Below are 20,609 nucleotides of genomic sequence, written 5' to 3' on the forward strand. Positions count from 1 at the left end.
TGATCCATTAAACCTTTCATCAACATTATGTCAAAATCTTAATTTGGCCAAATACCTGCAAAACATCTGCCTCAGCTGTACTTTACATTACATTACATTACAGTCATTTAGCAGACGCTTTTATCCAAAGCGACTTACAATAAGTGTATTCAACATCGGTTTTCGAGAGAACAACTAGTCACCAGAAGTAATAAGTGCATGTCCCTACCTCAAACAAGCATCTAAGAGCATAAACCAGAGCCAACGTACAGTGCAGAAACAAAGGAATGCAATAAGTGCCACAAGCTAATATAAAAACAATAAGTGCAATAAGCTAGTATGAATACAGTAGATGCTAGGTAAGTGCTAAGCGGAAGGGTAGGCCTTCTTGAAGAGGTGAGTTTTCAGCCTGCGCCGAAAGATGGGCAGCGACTCTGCCGTCCTGACGTCAGTGGGGAGTTCATTCCACCACTGTGGGGCCAGGACAGAAAACAGCCGCGACCGGGTCGATCGGCCGCAGGGACCTCTGAGCGACGGGGCAACCAGTCGCCCCGAGGTAGCAGAGCGAAGTGGTCGGGCCGGGGTGTAGGGCTTGACCATGGCCTGGAGATAGGAAGGAGCTGTTCCTTTCACTGCCCTGTAGGCTAGCACCAGAGTCTTAAACTGGATGCGGGCTCTTACAGGTAGCCAGTGTAGAGAACGGAGAAGGCAAGTTGTGTGGGAGAACTTGGGGCGATTGAACACCAGGCGAGCTGCAGCTTTCTGGACAAGCTCCAGAGGTCTGATGGCCAGCGCCGGGGCTCCGGCAAGTAGTGAGTTGCAGTAGTCCAGGCGGGAGATGACAAGAGCCTGGATTAGCACCTGCGCCGTCTCATCAGTGAGGAAGGGGCGAATCCTCCTGATGTTGTAGAGCAGGAATCTGCAGGAGCGTGTAACCGATGCAATGTTTGCTGAGAACGACAGTTGGTCATCCAGGGTCACACCCAGGTTTCTCGCAGTCTGAGTTGGCGTCACCACGGTATCATCAATGGTGATGGACAGGTCTCGGTGCGGGCAACCCTTCCCCGGGAGGAACAGTAGCTCGGTTTTGTCCAGGTTGAACTTGAGGTGGTGTGTCGTCATCCACTTCGCGATGTCAGCCAAGCACGCAGCGATGCGTGCCTCCACTTGAGTGTCCCCGGGGGGAAATGACAAGACCAGCTGGGTGTCATCGGCATAACAATGGTAGGAGAAGTCATGCGAGCGAATAACAGAACCCAGAGATGTTGTGTAGAGCGAGAAGAGAAGGGGGCCCAGGACTGAGCCTTGCGGAACCCCCGTAGTCAGTATGCGTGGTTCCGACACAGAGCCCCTCCATGACACCTGGTAGGATCGACCTGTCAGGTAGGATGCAAACAGGGAGAGTGCAGAGCCTGAAACGCCCATCCCCTCGAGGGTGGATAGGAGGATCTGGTGGTTAACAGTGTCAAACGCCGCAGACAGGTCCAGGAGAATCAGGACAGAGGAGAGAGATTTAGATCTCGCTGCATGAAGCGACTCCGTCACCGCAAGGAGGGCTGTCTCAGTCGAGTGACCCACTTTGAACCCGGACTGGTGAGGGTCCAAGAGGTTGTTTTGGTGGAGATAGGAGGATAGTTGAGTAAAGACAGCACGTTCAAGTGTTTTGGAAAGAAAGGGTAGAAGAGACACCGGTCTGAAGTTCTTGACATCAGAGGGGTCAAGTGATGGTTTCTTCAGAAGGGGGGTGACTCTAGCAGTCTTGAAAGCCGTGGGAAAGTATCCTGAAACAAGAGATGTGTTCATGAGGTGGGTGAGAAAAGGAAGGAGTTCAGTCGCAATAGACTGAAGAAGAGGGGAGGGGATCGGGTCAAGGGAGCACGTGGTGGGGCGGTTAGATGTAACAAGGTTGAGGACCTCGTTAGGGGAGAGGGGAGCAAGATAGGGTAAGATGGGGCATGGAGAGGGGAGGGAGAGCTGTGGGGGAAGAGCTGGAGATGGTAGAGAGGGAGAGGGTGGACAGGGGGGCTGAGAGAAGGAGGATCTGATATCGTTTACCTTCTTGTCAAAGAAGTTGGCGAAATCGTCAGGGAGAAGGGAGGACGTAGGAGGAGGGGGTGGGGGTTGGAGGAGTGAAGAGAAAGTTTCGAAGAGTTTTTTAGGATTGGAAGCAGAGGTTAGGATTTTGGAGCGAAATAAATCAGCTTTAGCAGTAGATAGAGTGATGGAAAAAGTGGAAAGAAGAGCTTGGAAGTTAAGAAGGTCCCCCGGGAGTTTGCCTTTTCTCCATTTACGCTCAGCCTCTCTTAGGCTCCGTCTGTCATTACGCACTGAGTCCGACAGCCACGGGGCAGGTAGGGTTGGCCGTGCAGGCCTGGAGGTGAAGGGACAGAGGTTGTCCAAAGAAGAGGAAAGGGTGGAGAGGAGAAGATCAGTAGCAATATCAGGGGATAGGAGAGAGAAGGCTTCAGGGTCAGCGAGAGCAGAGGTAACAGAAGATGAAAGATCAGCCGGGGAGAGGGAGCGGAGATGACTACGGGTAGAAACCAAGTGGGTAGGTGGTGGAAGTACGGGGGGAGAGGAGAGGGAGAGGGAGTACGACATGAAATAGTGGTCAGAGAGCTGGAGGGGAGTGACGGAGAGGTTAGCAGTAGAACAGTGTCTAGTGAAGATAAGATCCAGCTGGTTGCCGGCCTTGTGGGTAGGAGGAGAAGAGGCGGGGTAAAGGTCAAATGAGGAGAGGAAGGAAAGAAGCGGTTCTAATTTATCAGTCTGGATGTTAAAGTCTCCGAGCAGGATGAGTGCGGAGCCATCATCATGGAAGTGTGAGACTAATGTGTCGAGATCTTCCAAGAGGGCCTGGTGGGCGATACACAACAGCAATGGTGAGCTTGACTGGATAAGTGACAGTAACCGCATGAAATTCGAAAGAGGACGGGGAGAAGTGAGGAACCGAGACAAGAGTGTATTTCCATTTTGGGGAAATTAGCAAGCCAGTACCACCACCCCGCCTCGCAGCTCTGGGAGTGTGAGAGAAAGAGTACACTTCTGACAGAGCTGCAGGTGTGGTGGTATTTTCTGGCGTGATCCAGGTCTCAGTTAGAGCAAGAAAGCTGAGAGAGAGCAAGGAAGCGTAGCCCGAGATAAACTCAGCTTTCGGCACTGCCGACTGGCAATTCCAGAGCCCTCCCGATACCACTTGCTCAACATGAGCTGAGAGAGTAGGATAAATGAGGTTAGCGGGGTCACGGCACCTGGGAGTGGCCCAATGTCTACATGACCACCGAGCAGAAGAGAGGACCGAGATCGGATGCAAACACATGGTTTGAACAATAAAAATGAGGTAACTACACGTTCGAGAAGTCTTAGCTTGACGAAGTCGGGCTTGAAAAAGTCACCTTGTTGCCTTTGTTCGCCCTAGCCTTCCTTTGCCAGACGCTTGAAAGCTGACGCTTCCAGCCTACAGAAGTGCTTAAGGACAGCAATCTACTGATTGTCTGCCAGGAGTGTAGGCTCCTCCCTTGCAATTAGCAAAGCTATTCAGCAGCTGAGACTAAATCACACCTCCTCAGACAGGCAGAAACTCAGTCCAATCACCACTGAGGCAAGCCTAAGTACAGCTATAAAGACAACTTAGTTGAAGCAATAATAAAATACCTATGAGATTCTGGGTGAGTCAGAAGTTCAGTTCTTGCTCCAGAAGTTGTGTTTAGCACTAACTAGTAAATGTTAGCATGCAAACATGGTAAACAAAGATGATGACGATGTTAGCATGCTGATGCTAGCATTGGACTCCGTTCCCAAGCACAGCCTCACAGTGTCTGACATGGTCTCATGTATTATATTCAACACGAAGAAATCAAAAATAAACTGCAGATCCTGTTATTCACATGATCCTTTACAGGTAGTGGACAAAATAACCGCCTGTGTTACAAGATACACCCTTGTATTTGTATTATTCGTGGATTTTGTTTGGGATCACATTTATGTGTCAGATGTTTCTGTTGTTTTGTCCACCCCTTTATGTTTAAAGCGTATTCTTTGAACATTTATAAATACAAAGCATACTAAGTAAGTTTTCCAGTATTGCAGAGAGGATGAGTCACTGATCCTGGTTCAGTGTAACGGACGGTTACGGCCACAAACAACGATGACTTACTGAATGAATACATGGATAAATGAATGAAATGGGAGTAAGTGGTGCTTCCCTATCTCAAAGCCCATTCAAGTCATGACCGTTTTAAGAATTCCGTAGGCATCGTTGAGAAAAACCATTCATCCTGAACGGGCCGGCAGCCAACAGCAGCAGTATTGGATTCATTACCCAGATTGGTAGCAGTCTTCTTTTGCAGCCTGTATTTCTCCTGACCTGACAGAGTTCAAAGCTGCGAAAAGAGTCAGAAGCTAAAACGGCTTTCTTTGGCTTCCTTTAAGAGGAACTTAAGTACAAAAAGTGGTTGTCAAATACTGTTACAGGAACACTTAGACATTGTGACGCAGGAGGGTTCTTCTTGATTGAGTTAAAGAGTGCGTCAGCGGGCCACACCCTCCCTCTTGCTCATGTCTCCTCACTGTAGTGGTGGTAGTGCCAGGGGAGCTCCTGCGTATTTCCCTGTCTGAGTGTGATTGATAACGTCTGGGCTCCGTCCTCTTTGTCATTGCTCGAGGAGTGACTTCACTCACAGGTACATTCACTCAGACTGACCGGGAATAAAGGAGTCACGCGTGCATAAATTAATTTATTCACTTCTCATGTACTGATGGTTTGTACAACAATTAAGAGGTTTACACACAAAGGACTTTTTTTTTCATGTACGTCCAAATACTTTTTTCAAACTGTTCATTTTGTCAGGAGTACTTTCACACAGGATGTGAATGTTGCGCACATACCTTTATTCACATATTTTTGCTCTGTGAATAAAGACATCAGTCAATCACGTTGTGTGGAATGGACATATTCAAAACATACACTACAACAACACACAGGCTCTGTAGTGTAGCGTAATTACTCCTTTCAACCTTGGAAAAGTACAGACCAGATTGACTCTTTACGTTAAATTTGATTATTTCACAACTTTATTATTGTGCATTTTTTTCTTTGTTCATTTATACGAGCATTTATTTCATAATGTCTTATTTATTTATTCACTATTGAAGACTGAGTTTCCATGAATAAATGATGAAAACAGTAGAAATTCAAGTGTATTGGCCAGACATTGACTCACAGGGAACGTGTCTCATGTGAGCTCATATGCAGGAAGTTAATAGACATCAGCTAACAAGATGATAAAGATAAGACAGAAACAATAAGGACAAACAACATATTGCTACTATGTACAGGCAAGAAGTTATAAAAATAGAGATGATCAACCGCAGCTGGACAAACAGAGATTGGATTGTTTGGATGCTGGTCTATTGGACTGGAACAAATATTGTGTGGATGATACTATAAGTTGTGTAAGGTAGCAAGTATATGTACAGTATATACAGACTGAATGAAAGTACATTTATATACAGTATATATATAATAAAAGGTGTTGTATATATATATAAAACAAAAAAAACGTTGGATGTTTTCCAGAGGGTGGATATTGATCCTGTCCAGTAGGATTCCCAGAAAATGTAGTGGAGAGAGCTCCATGGCACCGAGCTTCAGCACCTCAGCTTCAATTCCATCTGGCCTTGGTGCCTCGCCAGGTTTGCAACTTCCCAGCAGCTGTCGGACATCCTCCGGTGTGAAGGGGGGATGCGCAGGCTCATGGAAGGTTGTTTTAAGGGAAGTCCCGCCATTGAAATGCCTTCAGTGGGAAATCCAGGGTTTGGAATTTAGATACATGTATTGCTTTTACGTTTTTGTGTCCAGAATATTGTCTTTCCTTGTGGGAACGTCTAAACACTGGTGGGAAAAGGGCAGAATAACATCAAGTCTGCAGTTATTGAAATCACCCACGATGAACACAGGGGCTTCGGGGTATTTAGCCAGCATTGAGCTAGTGCCCTCGGCTTCAAGCTCCGCTGCTGCTCTGGTGTTAGCGCTGGGTGGGATGTAAACACAGCCAATGACCACAGTGGGAAAATTCACTGGGAGATGGAAGAGGCCGAATGATAAGGTCAGCATCTAGACGTCTGGTTTACAGTTACAGTCGGATAAACTGACCACATATTGGAAATCTAAACTGTTACTTTCTCACATTAAAACATGTTGAAACTTAATAAAGTGTCATATTCACATCCGAGCCTGATTTATAATCTCACATGACCGACGGAAGGTCTCAAGGCACCCAATTGCAATGCATTGTGGGGCAGTTGAGTATATGCAGGAGGCTCCTACTCATACAGGCTGTACTCGCACACACAAAATCCACATACTATGCAATGTGAACACACTACATACTCAAAACTTGGTATGAATAGTATGTTATTCATTGGGTTAGCTAATTGTGGGTTGTGTTCATTCAATCAAACATTACAGCAGTGGTCGGTGCAGACACACCTGGCAGAGAACTCTACCAAGTGCACTTTTCTAGTTTGTACTACACTGGTAGTTTGTAAAAGCCTTTGACCTAAATTGATCATTACAGTTTCAATCCAGAAATATGAGATGATAGACATAAAAAGACAAAATCAGTGAATCGGTATTTACACACTTAAATGGACGCAGTTCATTATCCGTAAACACTGCTGTGTGTTCAGGCCTGAGTGCAGCAGGGAACGCCGAATCGCCGAAGGCAATTCACAGCAATGGAACAATAAAATGTGCGGACCAGTAAAACCCATAAAATCAATACGTATACTTTAATACTTACCAAGCCTTCTTTTTCACAAAGCCTATTTAATCCCATAAAATGGAAATATGCACATTCAGCTTTACTGAGGCATGGGCTCTGAGACGTCACCAGTAGCTGCAGAGGTCCATTTGGACAAACTCAGGAGCATCATCTCGCTTGTGTCAGCACACTTGAAGAAGAGAACAGGAGCAGGATCAGGGAGGTGAGAACTGTTCATGTAAGAAATGAGTGGCGATGAGAGTGTGTCGAGCAGAGCTGACGTGTCCCATCTGGACCATCTTGATTAAAATTCCTCTGAAACGAGCCTCCAAAGCCACTGGAAGATAGTCACCACTAAGCCACTTTCAAAAGGTGGTTCTTTCTTTTTTTCCCATTGGAGTTGTACGTGTGTGTGTTCTGTGTGTGTGTGGGCAACTATTGTGGCAAACTGGATTCCTGCAGATGTCCCATCGTGTGACTCATTCTTGTAGCATCTACGAAAATTAAAGCGTCGTCACAACCTTCGAATATGAAATTGTATTTTGTGGTCTTTTGTGTGATTCATGTGTGAGAGAGGTACACAAAGCTGTTGTTGTTTTTCCCCCACTCCAGCAGGACCCACATGATTTCATTCCCCCACTGCTGCATTCATCCTACTGCCCCATCGATGTACTTGACATTTCACGGATAACAATAGCTAACTGAAGTTGACGGTGTGAAGTGCAGATGACAATTGTACATCGACTCGTTCAAACGCCTCTCACACTGGAAGCAAATCCCACTCCTGGTGCTCCTGTGTACTTGATGGCCGAGCACAGCCACTTCACTTTGCATCGCTTCACTAAAACAAAAGTCACGGCTGGTGGGCGTTTTAGGGACAATATTAGATTGTTGATAAATCATTTGCAAAAATGTGTGGAGAGTTGTGAACCTGAATCTAAACCTGTGAAATGTGCACTCGTGAGTCAGTAGAGGGATCTGTTGAAAAATAAGTGTTTTTATATTATGTCTATTTACTTTTTAACGTGCAGAATACGCATATGTGTCCTATCTACTTCCCTAAATAGGACTAACTTGTTTTTTGCAGCCAGCCTGGCAGTGCAACATATGGCCTGTGCGTATACCACCTTATATTCTCTTCAAAGTTCAAACTTGACTGAACACGGTAACACTTTATAATAACTACACACTATGAAGCATTAGTTAAGTACGAGTAAACCATTAGTGCATATCTAAATCATTATATATGCATGAATAATCTACATCTAAATAAGTTCTTAATCATTTACTAACACTTTTTAAATTATGTTTTTAATCACCTACAACTCCTTAATAATTGGTTTGTAATATATATAATACTTAATTTACAAATGGGGAATCCATCATTTATAAAGTATGAAAACACAATCACGAAACACATAATAGACGAGCTTATTAATCAAGAATAACACATTTATGACTGTTGTTATGAATTGTATACTAATGAGTGTAAATGTAGGAACAATGCTTTAATTCATACTCAACTAATGCTTCATAGTGTGTAGTTATTATAAAGTGTTACCCTGAACTCTAATGGAAACAGTTCTGGACACCATTTGCTTGCAGATTGGCTCCCCTCCCAGGCCTGCATGCCTCCAAGGACACTTTGTCTCCCCACACTTGGCGAGATATCCTCACAACAACTCAGAATCACAAAGGTTCCTGAATCACTCTAAAGGGTCCCAAAAGCTTAAAACAAACCTTGTTGTTTGACATATTGTCCAATGACATTTAAAGGCTAAATCAATTATACCAGTTTTATTTGCCCCATTTTAAGACATAAGGGCGGGGAATTATGCATACATTCGGACAAGCCCAAAACAATTATACCAATATTTGTTGGTTGTGTTTGTGATATTATATGAACACTATTGTTCTTCGTTGTAAAAGATTCGACAAGCAATTCATTTAAAGGCCCCTAGCCTGCACCTCACCTGGGACCAATTTGCCTTGAGACACAGATCCTATACTGCAGGCGATGCTCTCTGTTTAGGTTCCATCTACAGTCATGAGCTTTTTAGTTATGCCTGAAAGAATGAGAATGCTGATTAAAGTGGCAGAAATGAGCTTCCTTCATCTGTAGAGATCTGTAGGTAAGGAGTTCAGACATTTAGAAGAACTGCTCCTCCTTTGCACTCTTTAATTAGGAGGCCCCCTGGAGGTTTGCCATGTACAGCCATCTAGAAGGAGACCCTGGGTCATACCCAGAACACACTGGAGGGCTACCTCACCTTACCGGTCTGATGCCACCGTGACCAGCACCCATAAGTGGCAGAAAACGGATGGATGCATTTAAATGTGCACTCAGATTAGCAAATGTAATTGGTACTCAACATTAAAAAGTGTAAAGATTTAGCTTCAGCAGATGGAAAAAAACAAACAATTCTGACATTCAATTTCAAAAAATCTTCTCATTTTACTCTATTATTGCTAACATTAGCATGCGAACACTAGCATTTTGCAATGCAGATGTATTAGTACTGTATATTAGATGGCATGTTATTATATTGAAATGCATTCACACATTTGTTTGTACAGACTCTGTGGGGACCGTGAACTTGAATTTCATGGCAATCTTATGATTCTTATAGTTATGAATATGAAAGGAATTTATTCTGAATATAATGAATTTGCCTTTGTGGATCATTACATTCATAGCAATCTGGCCAGCAAGATATCTGAACAAAAGTGTTGAAAAGACAGACCGAAAGTACTGAGTGGCCACCAGCAGGAGAATACACTGGGAAACCCCAAAATAAGAACATTCTTAGTTTTATGGATTAAGGAAATGATGTTGGAACAGAGAATGTATGCTCAGCAAAGCCATAAAATATGTGAAAATGATGTTGTGGGCTTTATGGAGCCAACTGGTGCTTGCAGTAACAAGATAAATCAAACTAAATCAAACTCAATTTAATATCACGTTCTTGGAAGGATTAACCACAGCCCTACACATAGCCTTTTTTTAGAAGTGTTTTGGCCTCCTTCTTGGATCTACTGAGGTGTTTTGTGCTGAAATTGAAATGGATCAAATGCATCAGTAAAATGCATTAATCTCATGGCTAGTCCAAGCAGACCGCACACACACCAGCATGAATACACATGAGATTCTAAATAAGAGTGAGGCTACTTTACTCACACATGAATATTATTTCAGGCCATTTCATTTCAGGATTCAGTGAAGTCAGACTGCAGCAGTGGTGCAAATGACAGCTCTTTTGACTGCTTAGCAGAGTGTTGGTGGACACAGAACGAGGATGCCCTAGAATAAGCAGGTTTTTAATTAAAAAGCTCTGTGTTGCCATTGTGCACACAGTGCACTCCTTGGCTCAATGTCATTGATTTGTCTTGAGTTATTGTTGACGTAATGTTTTAAGATGATTAGTGTCATACTCTGTTTACTGATTAAAATGGCACTCCATTTAATATTTGTTGCTGTCCACTAAGGGGGGGTTCTGAATTAAAGTGACCGTGGCATATAGAGAAGGGAGGGAAGGGCCTCTAAAGCAAATGTACACTAAAGACAGGATGTCCCAGCTTCCACTGCTTAACTTATGGAAGTTCAATTGCCCAAATGGGTCCATCTTTCACTCAATGGTATGGTCATCAACCTTTGAGACAGTCCTCCAAAATACAACATGCATTGTTTGTGTGGACAAACTCTTCCAACATTTGTTTATGTTTTGCTGACTGGTACTCGTGGAAACCTTGTACTCCAGGTCAATCTTCACTTCAATAAAAAAACAATAACTCAATTAGGCCCAGTTGTCCTTGAATATATAAGTTGAATACAACACAAACCTGTCCAGAGAAGATCTTGGTACAGCATGCATTAATACAGTAATACCACAAACATAAAATAACATCACATTCGCTCAGCTTTTATACAGTGTATGCCACAAATGTCTTATAATCCTTTAACTTAACCTCCAGACACTCAGAGCCTCCTCACATACAACATGTAAAGGGTGCCTCTGAGGCCTCTAAATATACCAAACCATGACCATGGCTGATGTACAAACAATTTCTTCATCTTCGTCTAATATATATTTTTTTGCGACGGGTACTCACCAGTACAGAGTATGTCTGATCATTGCCATAGAGTTTCCATAAGAAGTGGACGTGATCACCGTGACGGCACCCACAGCTTTGAGCACTACCGCTTTAATGCCTTGAGTTTTCCATTTTGGTCATCGCCATCTATTTATTTTTTTTGGAGCCAGAAGTGACCATATTTGGACGAGAGGTGCGAGCAATACCTGGCATGGTATGGCAGGTGTGGTTAGCTTAACAAATGCTAAGTCACCAGCTAACAATCGTGCTGCTAGCTAGCATGGTTAGCAAGGTGTATTTGTAATTCATGTTAACTGTTGTGTTCATGTTAACGGTCTAGAGAAAAACAATTCAATTTAATTTATTTTATAGCCTAAAATCACAAATCACAAATTTGCCTCAGAGGGCTTTACAATATGTACACATACGACATCCTCTGTCCCAGGACCCTCACATCAGAACATAAAACAAACTCCCCCAAAATACATCTTTAACAGGGAGAAAAGAGGAAGAAACCTTAGAGAGCAACAGAGGAGGATCCTCTATCAGGATGGACAGAAGTGTGATAGATGTCATGTGTACAGAATGAACAACATAACAGAGTTACAACACATTCAATGCATATGACATACATGATTCATGTAATGAGAGCAGAATAGTGATGGAAACATTACAACTACTAATAATAATGACAGTAGCAGTGGGTGTCGGGCAGGACCACGGCAGGAGGAAGGACCAGGGACCAGGATCCATGGAAACCTGTGAGGAGAGAAAGCACAAAGACTCTGAGGAAGAAGCAAAGTCAGTAATGAGCATTAATGGGACATGAATTTATACAGAAGGAGAGAGAGAATAGGAGAGAGGAGCTCAGTGTATCCTAGGAAGTCCCACGGCAGTCTAGGACTATAGCAGTAGGACTAATTTTTCTGCATCGCTTTGAGATGTGCCTGATTTTTGAAATGTTACGTAGTTGAAAAAAGCAGTCCCTGAAATTTGTTTTATCTGGGTGTTAAACGACACCCTGATCAAAGATAACTCCAAGATTCTTTACGGTGCTGCTGGATGCCAGCGCAATGCCATCTAGAGAAACTATATCATCAGATAACTGGTTTCAGAGGTGTTCAGGTCTCTAAGATCGAGGAAGGGAAGGTTAGAGATCGGTCTGTAGTTGGCCAACATCTCTGGATCGAGAGTGGGCTTCTTAAGAAGAGGTTTAATTACAGCTACTTTGAAGGACTGTGGTACATGGCCTGTTAGTAAAGACAGATTGATCACAGACGTGCTAACTAACGGTAAAACTTCTTTAAGCAGCCTAGTCTGTATAGGGTTTAAGACAGTGATTCTCAACTGGTGGGTCGCGACCCAAAAGTGGGTCGCGACCCATTTTCAGTGGGTCGAGGGCCTTTGCCTATAAAAAAAATAATAATAATAATCCTATTTTTTATGCAGCGGAGTGCCCTCTATTCACACTCCTCAACAATATTTGGCGTTAATGCTTTGTAATGCTAATATCAGCAGAGGATAAACTGAAAACTATACCTGTCAAATGACACTAAGGGTGAATTGAAGACATGTCGGATGACATCAAACAACAGACCACAGCTCGAATTAAGGCAAGAGGTCATTTTGCATTACAATTGGACGAATCTACAGACATAACAAACAAAGCAGTTTCACTCTTTTACGTGAAACATGTGTGGGACGGGGACTGACAGGAACAATTTATCTGCACAAGAGAGCTCCCTACTACGACTGCAGAGGACATTTTCAGCTCAGTTTCAAACTGCACCATCTTTTCATTAAATGCATTTGAGAAGTTGAACATTTTCCACGATTTGGGTCGCAGCTTGTCATGAAGGGGTGATGGTGGGTCCCGCAGCCAGACCAGTTGCGAACCACTGGTTTAAGAGACAGGTAGAAGGTTTAGACGTAGAAATTGTTGAAGTCAATTTGTCAAGGTCGAGAAGAGTAAAGCCATCTAAATATATATCAGGGTTTACAGCTGTTTCTAAGGTTACTCTATTTGAGGAAAGATCAGTACTGGTTGAGGGCAGGAGATTATTAATGTTCTCTCTAATAATTATAATCTGATCATTAAAGAAGTTCATGAAGTCATTTCTACTGAGGTTTATAAGAATACTCTCTGTCAGCCTGGCTACAGTGCTGAAGAGGAACCTGGGGTTGTTCTTATTTTTCTCTATTAACGATGAGTAATAAGCTGCTCTGGCATTACGGAGGGCCTTCTTATATGTCTTAAGACTGTCTTGCCAAACTAATCGAGATTCTTCCAAATTCTTCCAAATTATTTTTAGAGGAGCAATAGAGTCTAGTGTCATTCTCAGTGAGCTTGTAGCACTATCGACAAGATGATCAATCTGGGATGGACTAAAGTTAGGTTTAGACGTAGAAATTGGTGAAGTCAATCTGTCAAGGTCGAGAAGAGTAAAGCCATCTAAATATATATCTGGGTTTACAGCTGCTTCTAAGGTTACTCTATTTGAGGAGAGATCAGTACTAGTCGAGGGCATGAGATTATTAATGTTCTCTCTAATAGTTATAATCTGATCATTAAAGAAGTTCATGAAGTAATTTCTTCTGAGGTTTATAAGAACTGTGGCTAGGTGGGGAACAGGGCCGTTCTTCAATCAAAAGATTGGTGGTTCAATCCCCAGCTCCGGCTCCGTTAGTCGCATGTCGATGTGTCCTTGAGCAAGACACTTAACCCCCAAATTGCTCCCGTAGCTGTGCCTACGGTGTAGAGATGTGATAGACTCTGAATTGTAAGTCGCTTTGGATAAAAGCGTCTGCTAAATGTAATGTTATCACAGGAGTCCTCTGTTATATTGAGGCATGGTATTGAGTTAAATACAGGTATAGTGAGTGGAGACACCAATACCTGCTAATTAGTGCTGGAACATCATATCAATAAAACTAGAATTCCACTTGAACTGAAAAAACTGGAGCACAGACTTATAGCCATATTATTTTACCGATCTATGCATGACAAATTCTCCAAAAGGCACCAACACCATCGCAAACATATTTTAAGAGCACTGAACATTTCTGTGTCGAAATAAATCCACGATGCCAACGGAAACATTTAATTTATGATCACTGTTGGAAACATTATGACCTCGCCTTCAGTTGCAGTCTTTCTCAGTGTAATACATTTGCTGACAACTAGATTGCGTGTCCTTTAACAACATCTTGTGGTTAATACTTGTTCCTCGTGAATTTACATGTTTTTTTATAGATGATGTACAGTAGTCATATGTAATAAGATAAAAGCCACAGTCAGTGCAGCTGCTGCTTTTTTGTTCCAATTCAAGCATTGTAAGTAGCCTCTCGTGTTCATGCTAATAATCACCGTCTCTCCAAAAAAAGACGCCGACAGATGATGTTGTCCAGGCGATAGTGGCACCACATATGACATCACTCATTTGGGTTTTTTGGGAGGCAATAAAAGCATGTTTTGTCGTTTATTTTGGAAGAACGGTTGCAACCTTTCATTTTGTACAAAAGGTCTCTCATATCTACATAAGAAGGAGCTCTCACTTCATCTCATATCTTGTCATATCATACCAGGTTCTCATGCAGGAGAATGAACTTCACGAGGCCCCGTTGTGAAGTATCTGGTGAGCGTATTATACCAACAGGTGGTCAGCTCATCTTTGATTGGAAACTTTGTTAGTTAGTCTGTATCCATGTTGGTAAGGTTACCACATGATATCATTTTGACATCAATAAATGATTGCCACATGAATTGCCAGACAGTGTAATTACAACAAAATGAATTACGTCCCACGCTCAAAGTATTACGGTTAACTAAAAGGGTTCTTCTGTGTACATTTCAAAAGATCCTCGTCCTAATGTTCTGTTCTCAATAGATAGTATTTTAACATCTCTGTTTTTATTCAGCATCCTCTTGGCTGTTTTAATTTAAATATAAATTGGATGTGTGATATGATCCCTGCTTACACCAGGGAGTTTCTGATCGCTATTGGCACTGTGCTGCTTTAAATCAGTCGTCTCTTCCAACAAACGGCATGCTATGGATTCATTCCACGCACAAAATCACCTTATTCTCTAATATATTCATGCATCTCAGAGCACGTCTGCTGCTGGATGCTTTATCAAAGCCAGAGGAGCGTCCACAGTGACCGACCACACAACCCGTCTGATCTTATTACCTATGCAGCAGCGATAATGACAGAAAACACCTCTCGGTCTCTCCGGACCGACGTCCTATTTGTCCACGTTTCCCCACATCGTCGCATATCTGTTTATCTCTGTGTCCCAACTTCAATGGCACCCCGCTCTCTTTACCTCCTGCTTCTTCCTTGTTAATCCTCCTCCTCCTCCTCCGTGGTAAATCCCTCCCATGGTTCCAACAGCTCCATCATCTCTCTCTCCTCACCTCCCCCTTCCGTCTGTTAATTGGATGAGCTGTCACAGTTGTGAGGAAGATTAAATTCCAGTTCGGAGTGCCTTCGTGAGCACAGAGCTCCCGTTGGATAAGTGAATGTATATTAGTGTAAACCTATCCACCGTCACTTCACCTGCACAGGACGTTCAACAGGACTTCTTCACTTTATATGTCCCACAATCAGTCATGGTGGCAATTTAGAAAAGAGGAAACATGATCATGGTTTGAACTCGAGGCTCTGAATTCTCAGAGAGAATAACAAAATATACAGAACATCAAGGTCAAATAGAGCCAGTCAATGCAAAGAGTCCTTCAAAAACACTCCAGTTAATGTGAATTGATATCGTATCTTGAATTAATTGAACTAATAGATGAATAACACTTGCCATAGAAGACAGACTGAGGTCCATCCCCACCCCCAGGGAAAAGATTTGCATTTGCCAATAGCACATGGGTAAATAAAATGAACTCATTGTTAATGGAATAAAGGCACTTGGGCAAATCAAGCACTCGTTGAGGTGCGTGGACGCTGAACTTGATGCAGCAGCGTAGTCCTCTATTCATTTAAAAAACAGCTTTTCTGATGGAAATCAGTGGCGTCCTCAGGTCACACGCCCTTTCCTTTCATTCACAGTTTGTAAACAGTTTCTTCTTTGAGCTGTAGGAACAGGCTCTGTACAGTATTACATAATATATGATGTTTTATATAATGTAAAAACTTGACCAGTAATGTGGTAAAATGTCCTGGCTGATATTGTACTAACATTTTACCGATAATGTCATTTGAATAAAAGTCAAAAAGTTTGTCGGAGCCTTTTAATGTCACCTTTTCTGTTCATTTCAAATTCAATTTGAAAGACTTTTTGGAATGTGGAGATGTCACACGATGAGTTCTGGCAAAAGAGACACTTTGAATCACTGTTGACGCAGATGGAAAAGAACATTTCATGGAGATTGAATTGACCGTTTCGCCTTCATCGCTCACTTGTGTATGATGAACCAATCAGCGTGGGTGTGGGCGGGTTCATTTCCACATTGATAGGGATTTTATTTTCATAAAACAAATTCTGAAAGCAAATCACCTCGACTATCTGTTGTCAATTTCAAATTCCACATGAAGCCTAGTTTACATTTCCGAACATGAAGTCAGTAGATGTGTTGAGTTTTATTACATTCTCCATCAGGTTAATAACGGCGTTATTACATTCTCAGCTGCTACAGACCGTAACGCAGTTACGCGTGCAAACTGCGTAAATCCAAGTGCGTCATCACACACCTACGTGACCGTCACGTTATTATGTGTGCACGAGCTTTCCGCTTCACGTACATGTCCGCAGCATAGAACTTTAGAAAATTGTTTTTCCTCCAAACTTCCGGGTGATCAGACACCTTGAGGAGGAAAAGTAACTCACCCGACCGATCACCCAATAAGGAGGCCGACACGTGCATCTGTTTGGATCTGACTCTTTTACTTTGCTGTAACTGAAATGAATCACAAATTAAGTGTTTAGCAAAAATACAACCGTGAATACAACATTGAGCTCCCTCCACTTTATAAAATATCCCCCATCAAAGACTAACAGCTTACATAAGGCCCTTTTTATGATGAGATAAAGTATCAGTCAGGATGCTGAATGACTTAATGAATATATCAAATCTGATCACAATTCGACTTTAAGTTGGAGAATGTCCAGTGACGCACAACATGTGCAGCTCGTGCCATCAAAGGGCTCTGACTGTAACTAAATTGAAGGACTACTCGTGACTGGGGTCGCGAGTAATCACGATACAGGAATGGCTGATATATATAGGAGCGCATGTGCGGCTCTCTGGACAGGAGGACGCACGAGACGGAAGAAGCTTGCTGCAGGGGCTGAGCGCGCGGAGAGCTTTTTGGGATCCCGGCACAGCGTTTTTGACGCACGCACTCACGCACTATGGACTACTGTTGAGCTCTTTGGGTAGAAGCAGTGCACAAACAGAACAGCTGCTGTTGTTTTTTTTGTTTTGAAGTTGAATACCGTCGGTTACTTTAACACAACAGTGAGTCTAACATAGATAATTGCAGGTTCATGATGAAGTTAGTCATTTTACCGGTTTTAATGGCTTTTTTCGCCGTCGCCCAAGTTTTTTGCGAGGAAAACGACCCAAAACAAGATGCGGACTACTGGACGAACAGTAATGACATTCAGGTAATCTGCTGCAAGATGTTTATTTATAAATGTGCCACTTTTTTTCTTCTTGTCTCGAGAAAAAAAAATCTGAATCAATATTTGTTTTTTTATCTTCTGGAGGAAAGTTGCATAAAAGCTGTATATAGGCTACTACTGTACATTTGTTTAACCCAAATATGAAAGAGCGCACAGCTTTTATTTTTTACTTTAAGGGATGTCAATTCAGCGATGTAAAGTTTCTGTATAGAGTAGAGCAATAATGATGCAGATTATTACAGGTGTGGGCACGTTTTCTTTACGGTTTGTTTAAGATGTGGTTTGGTGTATTTTTGTCATATTTGACTCATTCTTTGCTCTCTCCATTTAGCCATCATTTTGAGAAGAATATGATGAATTAGTCCTAAAACTGTCACACTTCTCCGCCTCAATTAATTAAAAGCAATTGTGTGGCTGATCAGTTTCAGTTTTCCGAAACAAACAACCAGTGTGAGATAATAATCCTCTCTGTTCTCTGCAGATTCATTAATATTCCCAAATGAGTGACAATGTAGAGATACAGAAAATGCTATTTCTATCAAGGAAATATGTTAAACTTGAGCCGAGAAAATTCTGTGAACAAGTTGATTTGTATCATGTGAAAGAATTCGAATTTAAGGAAAAAGTTGAAATGTTAAGGACAACCCATCAGTAGACCTCCTCGGAGCAGCAAGCCGACTGTGAATTAGATCAACCCTTAAGTGCACAGTATAGTGGGAGCTGCAGCCAGAATGGTCTCCGTCGACATGAAACGCACGTCCTGCGTTTGACATTGCAAGTTGGAAACGCGCCAAGCTGCTCCATCAGCAGCTTGGACCGTACGGGCGTAACGAGCCCGCAATACATCATCACTGAACGTGCGGGACATTAGTGGCTCAGCCAGACTAATGCAGACTGTGCAACTATATCCTGAAACACTTAATGGAAGTTCAAAATTACAACCGTATATGGATTATTACTCTGTGGGGTTTATATGTGTGTGTGTGTGTGGGGGGGGTGCTTTCAGAAACAGTTACATTATTTAGTATAAGACCCGAGAAAAATACCTTTCACTTACGGAAATGTACAGTAAGACTGGTGCTACTCGCTCTCGCTTGGTGGCTCATTCATTGAGATGTGTTCTCCCTCCTCAGGACGGCTGGCTTGCCAACGACCCATTCAGAGAAATCCTCCTGAGGATGACAAGGAAGCCGCGGCCGCACCAGTTCATCGGCCTGATGGGGAAACGCTCCATGGGTACGTCTCGCTCTCCACGCCACGCCGTTTGTCTCTTCCTCTGTGGACCTGTCTTTGTTAACACGTTGCTCTCTCTTCCCTCCCACAGCAAATGCACAGATCACCCGCAAAAGTAAGTACGACATCACATTCAGCTGTCATTCTACTGCTTTTCCCCAAAGTCAGTAAGAAGGGGTAACTCTCTAACAACTCGTCGTCACTGTCCAGTTAAAAACAAACCACCCGTCTCCATATTTCATCATTTGTACGTGTTGTAGGATTTATTTGGTTCCCAAAATACTACTGTGTAGCACTTTAGAAATACTGAGGTCATACGTCCCCCTAAGTACCCCGCACCTACCAGACACCAAATATTATCTCCAAAAAAAACGTAAGATTTTGTAAAAAATTTTTTTTTTCATTAAAATGAAAATCTTAGTGCTTTCTCTAACATTCCTTTTGTTGTTGACTTAAAAGTGATCACATCTAAACATATGAAGACTGAAAAAAAATTCTGCAATCAACCGAAGAAATACCCTCCATGTGTAAGTTTGTAATTATGGAATGTAATCTCCCCTACATTTCCATAAAGATTACAGTGAACATGATGACAGGGTCATCAGTGGGAGCTACACCCCTGCTAGTGCGCATTGGGCTTCAAATAAACCCAGTGAATTATTCAGAATGCTTCAAAATACTAAAATGATAAGATTACATTTAGATTCTCATGCTTTATGAGGAGGTCAAAATCAGATGAATGGGTTTCTGTACATATTTGACAGCAGTGAAAGATCAAGCATGGAGCCAGCTGGTGTTTTAGGGTATTTCTATTTATATATATATATATATATATATATATATATATATATATATATATACACATACACACACCTTGATTGTTGAACTCACCCCCATAAAAAGTGGAACAGGTGAACCATGTGGTTGCAGATGCAGAGTTCCAAAAAGCCTAAATGGTGGAGGCACATTGGGGAAAAAGAGCAAAGCCTTTCATATTTCACCCGCAGTATTAAACAATTCAAAATGTATATTTCTGTCAGTGGTTAAGACAGAGTGGGTTGATTAGAGGGAGAGCGCAACATTTCACAGGGTTTAATTAATTGACAACTAGCACAGATGATTGTTTTTGCATTTCCCTTTTTGAATGGTGGACCACAGTCAGAGACGTCTGTCTGTGTGCGACAAAGAGGGGAGAGATGAAGAGCGCACAGGCAAAAGGAATGAGGAGGAGGGGATTTTCTCCTTCCTCTGTCAGGGTAGTTTTTTTTGTCTAAATTAGTCTGTGAAGCAACACAGTGCAGCTTGAAGTAAGCATACATCTCATTTATTCCTCTTATGCAGGCATGACTAGAAGTCACTCATCATTAGGGAGGGGGAGGATCAATGCCCCAAGGGCATCCCAGAGTTCAATTGGATTGTTTACGCTTGTGACGGATGGAGGGGACTATACGCATTTTACCCCCAATCTACCCTCTCACACAACCGTCTTCCTCTTGATCTCCAGTCGGCTCGAGATTTCAGCCCCGAGTGACACGGCCTATTTTATAGATTCACCGCAAACTCTCATCAGGCTAATGCAAATATTGATGTGTGTAATGTCAGACATTCCCTCAGGGCTCTCGATAAATTTATAGCACCCCGATCCAATACCCCCCCCCCCCCCGCCACACACACACACACACACACACCCTCGTGATCATATTACAGTCCATTACTGTGATTGACAGGGGTCCCCTTCAGCCTGTGATGCAGCTGTCCGTCACATTTATTACATGTCGACGGCTATCCCAACCAAAATAACAGATTCACAATATTATCTGTGATAAAGAACCAAAATACATGAGATCACATTATCTGTGATAGTGAACCAAAATAACAGATTCACAATATTATCTGTGATAAAGA

At 42.6% G+C, this 20,609-nt stretch overlaps 1 protein-coding gene and 1 long non-coding RNA gene across 2 annotated transcripts; one reads left to right on the plus strand and one right to left on the minus strand.

Annotated features, from left to right (window-relative positions):
• Positions 1-10,542: 10,542 nt before the first annotated feature.
• Positions 10,543-15,806, minus strand: LOC142965514 (uncharacterized). The gene is made up of 2 exons (XR_012957685.1): positions 15,162-15,806; positions 10,543-11,594 (listed from the first exon to the last, which is right to left on the minus strand). It is a non-coding gene; the product is annotated as an uncharacterized LOC142965514 (long non-coding RNA).
• Positions 15,807-17,333: 1,527 nt separating this feature from the next.
• On the plus strand, positions 17,334-18,823 carry tac1 (tachykinin precursor 1). Its single transcript, XM_076105970.1, has 2 exons — positions 17,334-17,453; positions 18,605-18,823. The coding sequence occupies exons 1-2, from the start codon at positions 17,334-17,336 to the stop codon at positions 18,821-18,823; spliced, it is 339 nt and encodes a 112-aa protein (XP_075962085.1).
• The last annotated feature ends 1,786 nt before the right edge of the window (positions 18,824-20,609 follow it).

Source organism: Anarhichas minor, unplaced genomic scaffold (assembly GCF_050575085.1).
Source record: "Anarhichas minor isolate MPS153535 unplaced genomic scaffold, ASM5057508v1 ptg000033l, whole genome shotgun sequence".
Taxonomy (NCBI): domain Eukaryota; kingdom Metazoa; phylum Chordata; class Actinopteri; order Perciformes; family Anarhichadidae; genus Anarhichas; species Anarhichas minor.

Excerpts from the sequence above, each read along its gene's own strand:
- tac1 (XM_076105970.1), top strand. The coding sequence starts at position 17,334 with ATGATGAAGTTAGTCATTTTACCGGTTTTAATGGCTTTTTTCGCCGTC. Across the intron at positions 17,454-18,604 it reads CGAACAGTAATGACATTCAG|GACGGCTGGCTTGCCAACGA; the intron begins GTAATCTGCTGC and ends CTCCCTCCTCAG.